Source organism: Prionailurus bengalensis, chromosome C1 (genome assembly GCF_016509475.1).
Source record: "Prionailurus bengalensis isolate Pbe53 chromosome C1, Fcat_Pben_1.1_paternal_pri, whole genome shotgun sequence".
In the NCBI taxonomy this organism is placed as follows: domain Eukaryota; kingdom Metazoa; phylum Chordata; class Mammalia; order Carnivora; family Felidae; genus Prionailurus; species Prionailurus bengalensis.
Window position 1 is genome coordinate 158,717,768 of NC_057345.1, and position 15,931 is coordinate 158,733,698.

Consider the following 15,931-nt stretch of genomic DNA (forward strand, 5'->3'; position numbering starts at 1 on the left):
TTAAAACAACCCAGTGAGGTAGATTTTCTTGTCCCAAATTACAGATGAGGAAACTAAGACTCACCAAGGAAAAGCCACTTGCCTAAATGCACACAGAGAATACAGAGCAGAGACTTAATACGAATCCAGGGCTGACTGACTCCAAAACTCGTGCTTTTTCCCAGCATGCTACGTCCACATTGCTGTGCTTGGAACACATGCACACTTTCCAAGTCAAATAGACCCATGGAAAGTGAATCAGATACATTATGTTTTATGTGTGTATTGATGCATCACTAGACTAGAGACCAGGATCCTAATAGTGTCCAATCGTTTGCTGGGTCTGTGTCCCAAACTGTGGTCTCAATACACCAAATGTTAGTATTGTGCCCTTTAGGTATGTCAGCATGAAAATAGCGCAATTACGAACAGACTATTATCTGACTCATGATTATATCCTGCCAGATGAAAGTATCATGAATCTACTGATGAATATGTGATAATTATGCAAGAGACAAACAGAATGATCTTCTTCATCAGAGAGGAAAAATAGTACTTTGTTCAGCATCATTCTCTTAGAAAATACAACCCAGTGAGAACATTAAACAAGAGTAAACTTTGGATTCCACCAACCAGATCCTGTTACTCTGGTAACTGTAGCCCTTAAGTGAAAGCCTTATTGCTCAAGCCAAGTTTTTCCTAGGATTTCTGGTTGTGAACAGAAGAATCACATAATGATTGTCACTGCCAACAACTGGAAGCTGCTCTAGAGAGCAGGTGTTACAGCTGAATCGTCAGGTTTTTTCTGACCTGGCCATTTCATAGACTCTTAGAACTGGCAGTTATCTTAGAAACCATTTTTGTCAATCCTTCCTTTTATAGTTGAGGAACCTAAGGCCCAGAGAAATGGCATGGCATGACCCCAGGGCATACAGTGCTTGATAAGTAACTAGAAGAGCCAGTTTCAGAAAAAAAAAGATCTCTGGGTTAGGAATCCAGGGCTCTTTCCACAGGAGCTCATATACAGGGTTTGGGTGAAGCTCAGTCAGTACACTCTTTACTCTGTTTTTTAAGAAAGTGAGAATCAGCAAAGAAGCTGTTATTCTGGATTTATTTTAAAAAGCAAACATCTAGGGCAAATGTCTTTACAGATTCAACCCTACCCACCACACCCTCTGCACCTCATCACTACTCTGTGAGATGCATTTCCAGAGCCTTTCTCTACTAGAATGTCAGCTTTATGAGAGAAGGGAAGGGCTTTGGTTTTCTTGTTCCTCAGTCTATCCTCAATCCCAGCAATAATGTCTGGCAAACCATAAATGATTAATTATGAATAGATTTTTTTGTGTTTAATGTCTGTCTTCCTCATACACTAGAAACTCTATTAGAGAAGGCACCATGACTGATACTGCAATCCCAAGTTTCTAGCATAGTGTTTGTGGAAGATGATCAACAAACATCTGTTGAGTCAAAAAAGAACATTTATGCTGCATTTAAAATATTGTACTTACCAGACATGAAGGATGATAAATTAATTATTTAAAGGATTTTTACCATAAAGGGTTTTACATAACCAGAAATTCAATTTACCAGAGTTGAAGTTCTCGGTTTCCAGTTTCCTACTTCTCTGAAATTAACATGATTTCCTCACTTCCCACAAGGGGGCAGTATAAAAATTAAAAGGGCGACTGAGGCCCTCCCTGCACAAATGACTTGATTTTGTTTATGGACTCTCTGGGTCTTTCTGTATGATTCATGCCTGTGGGGACATTTTTCTGGTCAGGACCTCCCAGAGAAGCCGCAAAAGAGAGACTAGTGGGGAAAAAGAAAAACTCAGGACTCTTAGTAAGCTCTGGCTGTGTGGTATACTGGCAAATCCTTGAGGCTAGGCTTTGGAAAAGGTGCCTCCTACTCATGGTCCTATCACCTAATTATTTCCTACTTCACCATAAACAAATTTAAAAAGTTATCTAGATTCTAGGTTTGCCTCCTTGTTGATCTCACGGCATTTGTGGGGGGCGGCATAAATTTCAACTAAGGAAACTTGGCAGCGTTTTGATAACTAATTTTGCAATGATAAAGTTTTGTTAGAACCTGGCTCTCCAGGTTCTGCAGATTTGAACCCCAGATCCATTACTTGCTATCCTAAATTCTGTATAACTTGATTTGCTTTTTTGCTAAAACAGGAACAATAAGAATCCCTACCTCAGATGGTTAACTAGGAAAATTTAGTGAACTATTGTATGTAATGTGCTTAGTGTAAATAAATATTTGTAATTATTGTTAATTTTTATTGTAGCAACAAAGTCAGATGGAGAATACAAAAACTCCTAAGGAAGTGAAAATTGAAATAAGCTCATTCTTTATCCGTGCCTTATTGTACTTCTCTCCTCCTTTTCCTCTTTCCTCCCCAACCTTGCCATTTCAATGGTGCAATCAGCAGAGAAGAGAATTACACATGCACTAACACCTGCTTTTATAAGCCAAACTCTGCACCTCAGCTGTTCAGCAAGATCAAAACGGCCCTAAAATCCTTTTGTACTATTCGACGAACCTGCTTTGCATTCTGATTTTGTTTGCATATAGGGAAATTGCCCTCTTCTAACACTAAATTTGCAGCCATAGTGCAGTTTTTCGCAGACATGATGCCTGGATGAGCGTCCTGCCAGCCCAAATGAGAGTGTTCAGCTTCACCTTCTTGTCTTCTGTACAATGGAAAATCAAGGCACTTTTAGTCCTTTATGAGGAAAATAAAGCTACATCCATTAAAACAACAGAGCCAGCCTATCAAAAATTACAATACCCACTGATAGAAAAACAAACAATGTGAGGAGAATAACGTGAACCCAGCTGTTTGCTTACCCCAAGAATCTGGCTGAATAAAAAGGCATAGAGAGGTGTGACTGAACCATTGACAGAGGCGCCCACAGCCCCTACCAGCATGTAGGGCCATTCTGGAGCATTGAATCTCAGAATCCTCCGAACTGGGGCAGGTTCAATTTCTTCTTCCACAGGAATATCCTCGTCCTTGAGGGGAGAAAGGATTACATTAGTCATCCAGAGGTACACACAGACATTTTTGCATTTATTCTTTTATTATACAGCAGACCCTTTGGCATTCACAGATTTAAAAGTCATGGTTTGATTGGTTATGAGTGACCTCAAAGATCTACAAGATGTTAGTGATGCGTTGTCTTGTAAGAAATGGTTATGAATTGCTTGCCACCATGCCGTGACTTGGAAGGGATGAGCTAGATGGACACACATCTGAGGGTGAGGTTGTGGTTTTCGTGTCGCAGTGAGTATGTGTTAACTCTAGGGGAGTAATAGATATGTTGGAACTTTCAAAAAAATAACTCCCCAATTAAAAAAAATTTGTGCTATAGTGGTATTTACATATTTGAGGACTCATAAAAATTTTAAGGTATGTCTTTCATAAATGTCCTTCTAGAAACTACCTGAAGCTCTGAGGCAGGACAGTGTATCTGAAAGAAGACAAAGTAATTATTCAAATTTATTAAATGGTGTCAATAGTTATAATTTACATGCTCTCTGTAAGATTTTTCTTAATTAGTACCCAGAAGTATATGGTACTCCATTCAGGATTTCTAAATTCTACATATTCTTTGCAATGAGTGAAAATTATTTTAATAGTTCTCTATTCTGTTCTCTTTAGTTGTCATTAAAGTGTCAAGCTAACAAATTTTTATCCTCTTGAAGGCAAATATTATATTCAAAACCCCATCATTTTTACTATCATTTTCCTCACTACTGATATTACTCACTGCTTGATCTTTAGGACCATTTATTAAATTTATTACTGATTTCATGTAAGAAAGGATTTTAGGTGGCTTATATAGATTTGCATTAATTTTTTTTACTTTTTCTATTAAAATATACTAAAATATTATAACAGATGAATTACAAAACTATGAATTAGTGCTCTCTTTCATTAATATGTAATAATCTACCCTTTAGGTAGCTGAATGTCACAGACAACAGCAAGGAACTTTGAATACTTTCCTTTGCCTACGAAGTCAAAGACCACATTACCAATTCAGTTTAAATAAAGCTTTGTGTCATGTTATGTCATTATCATTGCAAGCCAAATAGGCTGGAGGAAGGCCGTTCGGCTGGTGATGGATTTCTTGTTAACTCCATTTCAAATTCTCTCTTGGCCTGCCCTCAACATGTGCACTTGTCATTACTATACACTCATGTAGCAAATCCCTCTGTCCAATAATTTAATCTCTCACAGCTTACTAACTCTAGGAAACCAATGCCTCCAACCAGAGAGGAAGAGAGGTGCCTGGGAAAGCATGAGTAGAACAATTGGGTTCTTGATTGAACCCAATGAAGCCACCTATGGAATACATCACGAAGCAATTTAGCTCTCTGGGGCTCAGTTACCTCATCCTCAAAATGAGATTGTTGGACTAAGTCGTTTTAGGGAGATAACTCTCTATGGGTATCTTGTATTTCTGCACATCTTATGCAGAATCACTGACTACCTTTATTTAGAGTATTTTTTTTTCAAGGGTGTTTGCATAGCAAATAGCCTTGGAAGACAAAGATGGTGTCTCCATCCCAAGAAAAGAGCAGATGTGCTTACTACCCATTATAAAAGAATCCAATTCCTCAAGTTCAGGATTCCTCTCTTAAATACCCCCTTCATTTGCTAGTATCATCTGGCTCTCTTTAAATCTGGGGTTTGGGCTGGGAAACCAGTGCAAATGATGCACTCTGGCTACCACTCTTGCTGTGAGTAATAAAGTTCTTTGTCTCTGGCTCAGGGCTCTTGTGTATTCTGCCTGCATCCATGAAAACAGTGTCAGACTAACTTGATACTTTGCACTACAGCAAAATTTAGACCTTCTACAGTTCTAGACAGTGGTTGGTGTCCATATCAGGATGCTTGCCAGACTCATGTGGATCAATGATTAAAAATATAAATGCCTGGGGGGCACCTGGATGGCTCAGTCAGTTAACCGTCTGACTTTGGCTCAGGTCATGATCTCACAGTCATGGGTTCAAGCCCTGCATTGGGCTCTGTGCTGCATCTCGGAGCCTGGAGCCTGGAGCCTGCTTCAGATGCTGTGTCTCCCTCTCTCTCTCTACCACTCCTCTGCTCAACTCTCTGTCTCTCTCTCTCTCTCAAAAATAAATAAACATTAAAAAAATTTTTTTAATATAGATCCTGGGGCCTATCACCAGAAATTCTAATTTAGTAAGCCTGAGTGTGAATCTGTGTTTAAAAATAAGGTGTTTGAAAAGATACTAATGTGGATCTCAGGGTACAGCAGAACTATCCTAGAGGCTGCATGAAGCAATCATACATTTCACAAGCTTTTAGAATTACCTACACTTAAAAATTTACAAAGAATAAAATTCACTATTAGAGCCAATGGAAAACTACAATTCAAAAGTCACTGATATTTATGACTAGTGGTTCTATCTCTAGAACATATATTGAGAATAAATTTTAGTTGTTTTCTACACTTAGAAAAAAACACTTTATTTTCTTTTGTGTCTTTGCTCTTTTTCTTCTGCTTGTCCCTTTTTACATAATCTCCAGTCTACATATCCTAGTTCAAAGGGTGTCTAACTAAGATTTTCAACTTTATGTGCAATGGAATAATGAGGAAGAGGGGAACATATTCTGCGAGTAAGTGCAGGTCCTTCGGACATCCTTATAACATCCACCAGAAGTATTCCTTCCTGTCATAAATATCTAGGTGTTAACATTTTTCTCTGTTTCATTCTCACTGCTATGTGGGCTCTCCATCCCTTCTGCAGTGTCCCCAGCTACTCTCTTACTTCTATGAAAGGGTCCTCAACAACTGTGGCAGTTTCTAGGAGTTATCTTCAAGTGTCCCCACATAGCTGATCTGGGCCATATCAGAAATGCAACCATTTTCCCTCTCTTTCTCATCAGCAATGTCACCCATGAAATGCCAACAGGCTCTGACACTACCTCCACTGCATTCTCCTCCTTGTAAGGGCTACACATGGTTGACCGTCCCCTGAAATCATTTCATGTCCATGGGACACCGTGCATAGTGCTCAACAAGAGACATATTTCCTTGGTATCATACTTAGTCATGGTAGCTCCTGAGGGGCACTACTTTGGGATCCCAAAATCTCTCATAGATTTTGTGTGAAAATTACTTCTGTCTGCTTCCTGCTATAATCCTTCTCTCTCTAGGACTCAGACATGAATTCAAACAGATAGGGCAAAGAGACCATTATCTGAAACCATCATCCTGAACTCTGACTTCAAATTTCTCTTCCCCTTCTAGAACTATATAAAGTGTTTGGCATAAAACTTGGCATGTAATAAATGTTCAATAAATATTAGATGACAAAAAAAAAAAAAAACACCACTCCACAGGTAATTCTAGTAGTAAAGCCCAGTATGTGAGTAAAGCCCAGTATGCAATCTCCAGGACTCTACGAGCCTAGGATTCCATGATTATAGGTTTAGAAAGTGTCAGCTGTGCTCTACCATCAGGCACATTAAACTCCAACATTTTCTGGAACCACTGCCCCACAAAACAGCTCACTCACAGCCTGACATGACAGAAATTTCTCTGGTCTTCAGATTATTGAAGGTATCCCTCACCCTAAACAACAATACTTAAGACATTTTAAAATAACATGAAGTGATTTTTTCCAGGAGTTATCATTCCAAGATAAACTAACAAGAGGCAAAATTTAATTGATTTGAGTAATTTTCCTTTGTCCCCTTTCACTAGAAGTTTGATTTAAAGGAAACTGTCCCCTGACTGTCCCCCTCCACCCCCCACCAAATGCACCATCAAGCCTGAATGATGCAAAAACTAGAAAATCTGTCCCTAAGTAATTGACTTACTTGATATAGCTAAAAGAATAATAGAAGAAAGCAAAATATAAAGCCATTATGTATAGAAGAATTTTTCCTTTGAGTTTTGCAAAGCTAAAGACAAATTTAGTCATCTAAAAAAAGGCTAAAGATAATTTATTCATCTTCCCTGTATATGTAGCAAACCAGTAACTCACGGAGAGGGGTAAAATTATAAAAGTTGATGTGTTCTCTTACTACAGATTCCTGCCTTTATTGTAGCAATGTCAAGTTTATTATATGTAAAGAAGTATCCTGTTAGAAAAAAAAAAAAAAAAAAAGAATCCTGCTTGCAACTCCAGGGCAGGGAGAAGGACAGTGGCTCTTGTTCATCTCTGCATCCATAACACAATCCCTGGCACACAATAGCTGTACAATCAATATTTATTGGATGAAAGAATGAATGGAGCTTTTATGCCCATGGTGCATACATGCAACAAAACATTTATTTAAAAAAATACTGAGCTCATCTACTGTGCAGATGGTTCAATGGTAGACACTGCACTTTTCTCAGTTTCCTTCCTTCCGTCTCCTTTTATAGGTCAGGTGAAAATAAAACCTCCTACCTACTTAAATCTTATGTTCTGCTTTCTGTGCTTTGTTACAGTGATTTCTGCATGCCAATCCATAGGGGTCTCCTGCCTCAATAACGACTTCAAGATTTGATGATAAGAAATGGGCACTATGATAAAGGAGCAGAGATTCTCCAAATGAACATATAGTGATAGCCATTTGTAAGGGTCCTATCTCTGTCCTCTTAATCAATGCTGAAACCCTATCTTCTAAGTTAGCTGTGATGAAGTGGTGGGTTTCAAACTTTTGACCTTGACTTGATTTCATACAGATCCCACTTTGTTTGTTTCCCTGAGAGAGATATCTCAGTATCAGAGACTGGCACCTTTTGCCTGAGGGTGTCCCCTAATCCTCCACTTAATTTTGTCAGCATTATAACTAAGATCTGACTCTACTGATGGCAACCCAAAGCACAGCTTGGAGAGTGAGAAGAAACGTTACCTAGTTACCAGCAACTAGGAGACCTTGGTCCCCGGTGAGCCCACCTAGTGTTTGAAAGTACAAGCTCTTTATGCAACCATCTCTTCTAAATGTTCAGAGTCGAAACTCTGAGAGACCACAAGGTGGAGATAATTCCTTTATGTAAGTAAACATTTTGCATTGGAACCTGAGATAGCATACTTCCCAAGTAACACATTAAGGTTAGAATTTCTCCATAAAATGAGAAAAAGAAAGGATTTTGCCAATGTTTGGCAAATTTAGTTAACTTTTAAAATGCTTTAAAATCTACTTGAGATCACAATATCCCACGTATTTAAAGTACTTTAAAATATTACTTGAGATTAGAAATTCCATACATTAAATTTTATCAACCCTAATCCCGTTGTTCCTTTTTAAAAAATTAGTTAATTTAAATCTAAAAAATCCTAATGTAATTACCATTGAGCAGTCTTAATATAAGCATAAGATCTAATTTTCTTGGAGCTTTCACAAAATCACAATGGCTTCCCTGTCATTTTTTTCCCCTTCTTTTTTCTCTCTTTACTGGAGACAGAATATAAAGTGGCATATTTTAAATATTACACTGATTTAAATTTAATTGAGTTTAACTATTCCATTCTAATTCACAATGCTGGTAAGTAGAATATTATATGGAGCATTTTTATTTCTCTAACTAGCCTTTATATTTGATTTAGGTTTCCTCCTTATGTAAATGGTTCCCTTTTGAGTTTCCTCAGCATCAGGAGAACGCTGTGGGAATCTGATCTCCAGATCTCCAGGGATCTGATCTCTACAGCTATGCCGGGCCACTGCCAGTTTCAACAGCAACAACAAAATCAGAATTTATTTTTCTTCTCTTTCTTTCCTTCCTTCCTTCCTTCCTTCCTTCCGCTCTCGCTTTTGTTGTCAAATAGTAACAGAAACTAGAAAAAAACATAAAAAATGCAAAAGTCAAATATGATTGATACTGTTACATTTGAAATTTCAACGTCGTGTTTGGTTCTTTGTCCCCTGGAGCTTCACTAGACTCCTTATATAGGCATCTTGTCATTATTGGTGGCAGCACCATGGACATAGATGAAATAACTATTTCTAGATTTAGAAGATAAGTTGAGTCCTTAATGGCAAGATGCAGTAAGCAACCATGCTTGCTCTCTGTGTGATTCATCCTGCTGCTCCTAAGTATTTTTCTATGCAATTTACTTAAACCAACTCTACTGGATATTTATTCATTCCTAATATATTAAAACCAAGAGAGAACTTTAATAACACTTCTGTCATAGTCATAAGATCATAAGGAAGACTGTACTTTATTCCACATTTGTCACTGCGAATAAAGGTTTATAATTACTTCCAAAACGGATTCTCATTAAAAATTTTTTAAAGACAGTTTGAAATTACATCATGCATAATGGATGTGCTTGTAATTAAAATACTCTCTGACTTATTTGCTTTGATAAATCTTGTGGTTTGGGCTTATTTCATTGTAGAAATTCAATTATCATCCTAGTTTTTAAATCTCCTGATATCCTAATAGGTGCAGGGCACTGGCCTAAGTGCTCAAGTTGATGCAAACACAAATAATGTATACTCACTATCTTTAAGAAGCTTGTAATTTAGTAAAGGAATAAGACAATATGACCCCAATTAAGGCTCAATAAGAAAACTGCCATGGGGGCGCCTGGATGGCGCAGTCGGTTAAGCGGCCGACTTCAGCCAGGTCACGATCTCGCGGTCCGTGAGTTCGAGCCCCGCGTCAGGCTCTGGGCTGATGGCTCGGAGCCTGGAGCCTGTTTCTGATTCTGTGTCTCCCTCTCTCTCTGCCCCTCCCCCGTTCATGCTCTGTCTCTCTCTGTCCCCAAAATAAATAAATGTTGAAAAAAAAAATTAAAAAAAAATAAAAAAAAAATAAAAAGAAAACTGCCATGAAAAGTGTCAAATGAAGAGGAGTTTGGGCTTGAATGTGAGACTCTCAGGTTGAAGAATTAAGTTCAGAGATTAAGAAAGGCTTTGAGGGTGGGGATAGATGGGCACCTTATGTGAAAGTAAGATGTCCACAATAGATTTGAGGATCTGTGTCCCTAGGAAGAAATATTGCTACATCTGTTGATTCCTCGCCTATCTCTTTCATTTTTGTGTCATTTTGAATTTTATTAAAACTAATAGTGCTGATCTTAGATATAGATATATCCTTAAGAAATTATGGTAAAGCTATATGAAGTAAACAACTGTCCATAAAACCTAACCATCTTCTGTTAATTAAAAAATCGTGCTAACTTTATCAAATACCTTTGTCGAATAAACACTTTTGCCAGGGTTATTATAATTTAAGAAGGAGATTGGAAAATTTGAGAAAACTTGTTTTCAAGTATTCTTACAACCTTTAAAATAATATACATATAGCCAAATAATCTAAGTACATATAATTTGCCTGTGTCTATTACAATGATTCGTCTCAAATTATTGACTAACAATTTTAGTCCATTTTCAGTTCTCAGATGTTCTTAAAGGTCATTAATTAATCTGTATTTCTTTTAACATATTGTATACAATTTAGAGTTTTCATCAGGTCCTCATGGATTCTCCCATTTGATCTGATTTAGCGAACATTACTAGATATTTGCCTTGAAAACTCATGTTGTCAGATTTAAAGGCCATGCAATAGTCCCCAGCAAAGACGGTCTCCAATCACCAAGAGCAACTGGTGCCTGACCTTTCTGTCTTCTTCATAAGTAGACTTATGATCTACAACAGCTAATGGAGGTTCAGGTACCAGGTAAGAAAGCTGAGACTTGGAGCGTTGCCGGATTGAAGCTCTGTAAATAAACAGAAAGATGAAAGAGTCTGTAGATTATGGGCAGGTTGGAACAGGACTTAGCTGGTGTTCAGGCTTACATCATATGTGTCAAATAAACAGAAATGCTTGGTAGGTCACATAGTAACAAGGTAAGACAGCTTCCTGGGCAGGTTTGGCAGAACCATACTTGCAGCATAGTTAATTAGATTGGATGCTCTGGGCCCCAAGCTAGACTCTGATTCAGAGTGTGCTCAAGGAGGGAAGGAGAGAAGGAGAGGAAAGCTGTCCTACCAGTCTTCCAAAACAAGGTCCAAGGCTCAAATCCATTCCAAATCCACATGGTCTGCTAATTGCTACCAGGGCAAAGGCCCAGCATCTTTACCTCCTTATTGGTTACAGGTTGTAATTTGGATGTCTCTTTCTCTCTCTAGTCTCACTTGGTTTTACTTTAGCGTAAGGCCACCTGGATACAAATGAGCTCAGGAAAATAGGGCCCCTAGTGAGATTTTCTTTAAGCTACGTACTGTCCCTAGAAATGCATTTAAGTAACAAGTAGCTTACTGAAATAAAATTTAGTTGATGTGTTCATTCACTCATTTATTCATTTAACAGAAGCTTATTGGGCATCTATAGCATGCAAACCAATGCCAGATGCTGTGAGGATTACAAAGACTGGTCAATGACAGAATTTTCCCTCAAGGAGTTTAAAATCTTACAGAAGAGCAAAATATGTACCCAACCCTGGCGTAGGAAGAATGTGTTAAGTTCTGTAAGGCAGGGTTGATGAAAAAGTATGGAAATTTAAAGGAACAAAACATATACGGCAGGTATTACCATGAAAGTCTTCATGGAAGAGGTGACTAAGGTGGGACTTGGGTATTTGTAGGCTAGAGGAAGAGCATTTCTGATGGAGAGAACAGTATAAACAGAAAAGCATGGAGACAGGAGAGAACAGGGTTCCTCATTACATATACTTAGTATAGAACAGATATAGGAAGAGATTGGTTCAGGTGGTTTTGTTTTTTCCTTGAGATTTTCTGAGGAGACTCCTATTCTCCTCTAGGTTAAAGGTGAAAATATGCAGCACGAGGAGGAGTGGCTGGCGATTATATCAATACCTTCAAAGAAAGAAGCTTACTGAAAAATGAAGCAAATAGAAGGGGAAAAAAGGTAGAGCTGAGAAAGGAAGAGAGAAACTAGATGTATCTTGGACACATCACATATGTGAAGCCTGAAGCCAAAGCTTTCTTGGAACTACTTGTTATGTAAACTGATTCTCTCCCTTTAAAAGTTAAAGCAGGCTGAGTTAGCTTTTCAGTCATTTGCAAATACAGTTTGAAGTGATGAAGGCGTTGGTGAAGACTTGAGAGGAGGGTGTTACATTGTCAAAGCACCTATCTGAAGTAAGAAGTATAAAGAGAGAGATGCTAGAGCCAATGAGACCAGTATCAACTGTTTCAGCATAATCTAGGCGGAACCATTTACAAGGAAACCATCTTCATCATTTGTATCCAGGTGAAGTTAGGCGAAAACAGATATGAAGGTGGTGCTTGTCTATTATCCATGCTCATCTGGCCTTCTTGAGAAGGTACTAGCACATCACCTTTTTGTTCCCAGGTCCAATTAGTGGCACTTAGTCACCCAGGTGCAACAAGGTGCATGTATCTCAAGTCCTCCCTCTTCCTTGCTCTTGCACATTCACACTCTTGTCAAGTCTCATTATGACCAGGCATGAAACCACTCCTCACCCTGTTTCCCTGTTATCTGGCTGCCCTCTGGGACACCCCAGCTCCCTCCCACCTGGCCTGAGACTCTCCAGCAATAGAGTTACTTCTTTGGGTTATGTAACTAAGGTCAAGAAGTCTTCTCCAGAAGGCATGAGGACTAGGCATGTGTCAAGTGGAGAGAGCAGAGTGCATAGTAGGGCCGAGATGTAAGGTCAGGGGCCTGCAGAGAAGTTCAGAGCATTGGAAGCCAATGTAGGAGTATGTGGAAAAGGAAATATGGTTGACTTCCTCCTAGTTCTGAGCATGGCAAAACATATATTCTTGTCCCTTCTGAGTTTTACTACCTTAATCTTATATTTCTTAAGTCTCTCTCTCTCCCTATTTCCCAGAATGTTCCACCTGCCTCGCATAGGCTGTCCCATTGAAACCATGGGCCTACCTGCCAACCCCCTCTGGTCCACCATAGACATCAGAGTTAGGATTCTATCCCGTGCCTTTTAAAAAAAAAAAAAAACAAAAAAAACAAAAACAGCAACATCTGTCACTCCCTTTCTCAGAAGCTGGGTACCACTTCTCTCCACAAGTAAAAACAGCTAATTCAGAGAATGAATATCCTCACGATTTCTCTGTCTCTTTCAACATTATTATTCAGGAGATCAGTTACTGTTATCCACTAAATTGTTCTTGAACCTAAAATATATTGCTAAAGAGAGATTGAGCCCTCCGAAAGACCAAGGCCAAGGAAATAAGATACACATTAACATTTAATTTAGTCATCTTTTAGCAAAAAAAAATCTGTCAGCATACACAATGAGATATTTTTAACAGACCTTCTTACTCAAATTTATAAATCTTTCTCTGCAGGAGCTTAATAGTTACTTTTTGTGTGTAGATTATATTTCTACATTTCTCTTTCTAGTCACCAAAATGTAGAATTTGTGAGAATTAATAGCCAAATAAGAAATGTTTGTATTAAAAATGTTTATTTGATCCTAATAATAAACTATAAGTAAACTACTCAGAACAAGGAGAATTTTGCTCCTCAGAAAAGCTAAGAAAATATTTACTTTCTTATTGACATGACTATGAAATACATCACTTCCTCTTTACAACTGTTAGCCTAGTTATCAAAAGAGATGCCTGTCGTTTTCTGTGTTTAAGAAGGTAGACAGTATCCTCAGGTTGTGATTCTAATGATCCTTATAATTTATTTTTCTTCGAATCAGAAAAGCATGGTTAAGTGGTGCCGTGGTGGCTCAGTTGGTTAAGTGTCCGACTTAGGCTCATGTCATGATCTCACTGTTGGTGGGTTCGAGCCCCGGGTCAGGCTCTGTGCTGACAGCTTAGATTCTGGATCCTGCTTTGGATTCTGTGTCTCCCTCACTCTCTTCCTCTACCCCTCTCACACTCTGTGTCCCTCTCTCTTCAAAAATAAATAAACATTTAAAAAAAAAAAGAAAAGCATGGTTAGACACAATGCCCAATATCTATAAAAACTACCTAATAATTTTGGCAATTGTTGTAACTTTGACTTTATAGAGCAATTTGAGGCTATTACTTTATTATTTTCCTAATTCACAACACTTGATAAAACCAACATTTCTTGAAATTTTTATGAATAAACTTTCTCAAAAGGAAAAATAAGAAACCCTAAGCATAAAATTAGTGAACTATTTTTTTGAGTATAATTGGTATACAATGTTATGTTAATTTCAGCTATACAACATAGTGATTCAACAGCTATATACGTTATTCTTTGAATATTGAAAAATAAATCTGTGTTTGAATTGCTTGGAATTGTTACATAAATGTTTTCTTCTAAGCCACTTTAACCAGTTTTCAATAAGCAATATGCTGTCTTGAAAGAGCAAGTCTTATAACTGTGCCTTTGCTCAGAGTACAGCCTTGAATTACATATCCTAGAAATGATAAAGTCAATGGTAGAGAAATCTACTCTCACCCATTGTTTACTAACAGCCTCCTAACTCAGCGAAAAAAATCTTAAATAATATTTTCACAAATAGAGACAGCTACTCTTGGGCAGAATTCTTAGTACATAGAATTTTAACATTAAATGAACTATTTTACTGATACACTTAAATCAGGATGAAAGACTAAAACTTACAGTCTTGTTAATGGCATATTCCAAAAATATGTTTGAAAGTCAGTACCCCTATATTCATCCAAAGAAAAATAAATAGCTGGGGTTTAAGGAAATTCTCTTCAAATGCTAAAAAATACATTTCTTATTTCATCTAGTTAAGGAATGATTTGAATTCAGATGGGTCACTCTGGAAGCAGAAATATTTGTAATTCAATTGCAGCTCAGTAGGTAAAAGAATGGGCCTAAAGCCATGAACTTGACCTCCATGTAAAAACAGTGCTTCATATCATGGTTAGATCTAGGGGACAAGACCAAACACAAATTTTTAAAATCCCCTTTCTAAACTGAAAACATTTTAATTATAAAGCCTCTCTCTCATGACACTAGCCACAATAAGATAAGAAGCCAATGTGAAACAAAAAAATCCCTATGAATTAGAAACAGAAATGTCAATATATAGCAACCAAGGATTCATTTTCACGTTCATATTACATGAAACCTGGGGCTACACTCAAGGATCTCCTGGTTGTACCTGAGATATTACCTGAGGGATCATAGGGGCAGAGGCTCCTAAGAATATTTTAAAACCTCAAAATCTGCCTCATGGTTAGCTTACCTTAAACTAGCCTGGTAGCTCTCTCTGCTAAAGGTCTGTCTGCCACCAAATGAGCCGTCTTCAGTTTCATCTTCTCCTGTGCAACACAACATGAATGATTCCTTAGTGTATACAATAAGGAGAGCCATATCAAAATAAAACTACTTATTATATGCTATCACTATATCTGATGCTAAAACATTCTATTAACTCTATCACAACAAATAAAACTTAGCACTTATCCGTCACATTCGAACAAAAAATTTCAAAATACTCAGCAGGGGGTGCCTGGCTGGCTTCATCAGAAGAGCATGTAACTGTTGATCTCTGAGTCGCAAGTTTGAGTCCCCCACACTGGGTTTAGAGATTACATAAATAAATAAATAAATAAATAAGCAAACAAACTTAAAAAAAAAAATACTCAGCAGGATTGAATCTTTTGAACTGTGTGATACCCAGTGTGTCATCCCCAACGAATAGATATTTATAGCATGAATCGTAAAAACTTAAAGGAAGCCCACTGTAGGTGGTTTCTGTGGTAGACACACCAAGTTAAAAAGTATATATTTTCAGAATAAATCACACGTGTTAAATGTACACAGTAGTTTTACTCAGTGGAGTTCACAAATCGAGATGTGGTATGGTAGAGAAAGTTTGGAGTGGTTGGTTAATGTAGGCTGGCGTAAGCACCAAGTCTGAAAATTCAGACTGAAAACAGAAAGGATGCACGAGGGCCCAAAGTATCTATCCACGCTAATGAAAATAAGCACCACAATGTTTAGTCATTAATTAATTTACCCAATCAGTAAGAATAAATGTCCTACTGTGTGCAGGA

General features: G+C 37.8%; 1 protein-coding gene across 2 annotated transcripts in view; it reads right to left on the reverse strand.

The window, feature by feature from the left end:
• ABCB11 (ATP binding cassette subfamily B member 11) overlaps positions 1-15,931 on the reverse strand; it is an 89,876-nt gene that overhangs the window by 21,071 nt on the left and 52,874 nt on the right. For both annotated transcript variants that reach the window (XM_043576967.1, XM_043576968.1), the window contains 3 exons: positions 15,118-15,193; positions 10,587-10,689; positions 2,842-3,006 (listed from right to left, as the gene is read on the reverse strand). In XM_043576967.1, the coding sequence (XP_043432902.1) occupies positions 2,842-3,006; positions 10,587-10,689; positions 15,118-15,193 (344 nt within the window). The remainder of the gene's footprint in view (positions 1-2,841; positions 3,007-10,586; positions 10,690-15,117; positions 15,194-15,931) is intronic.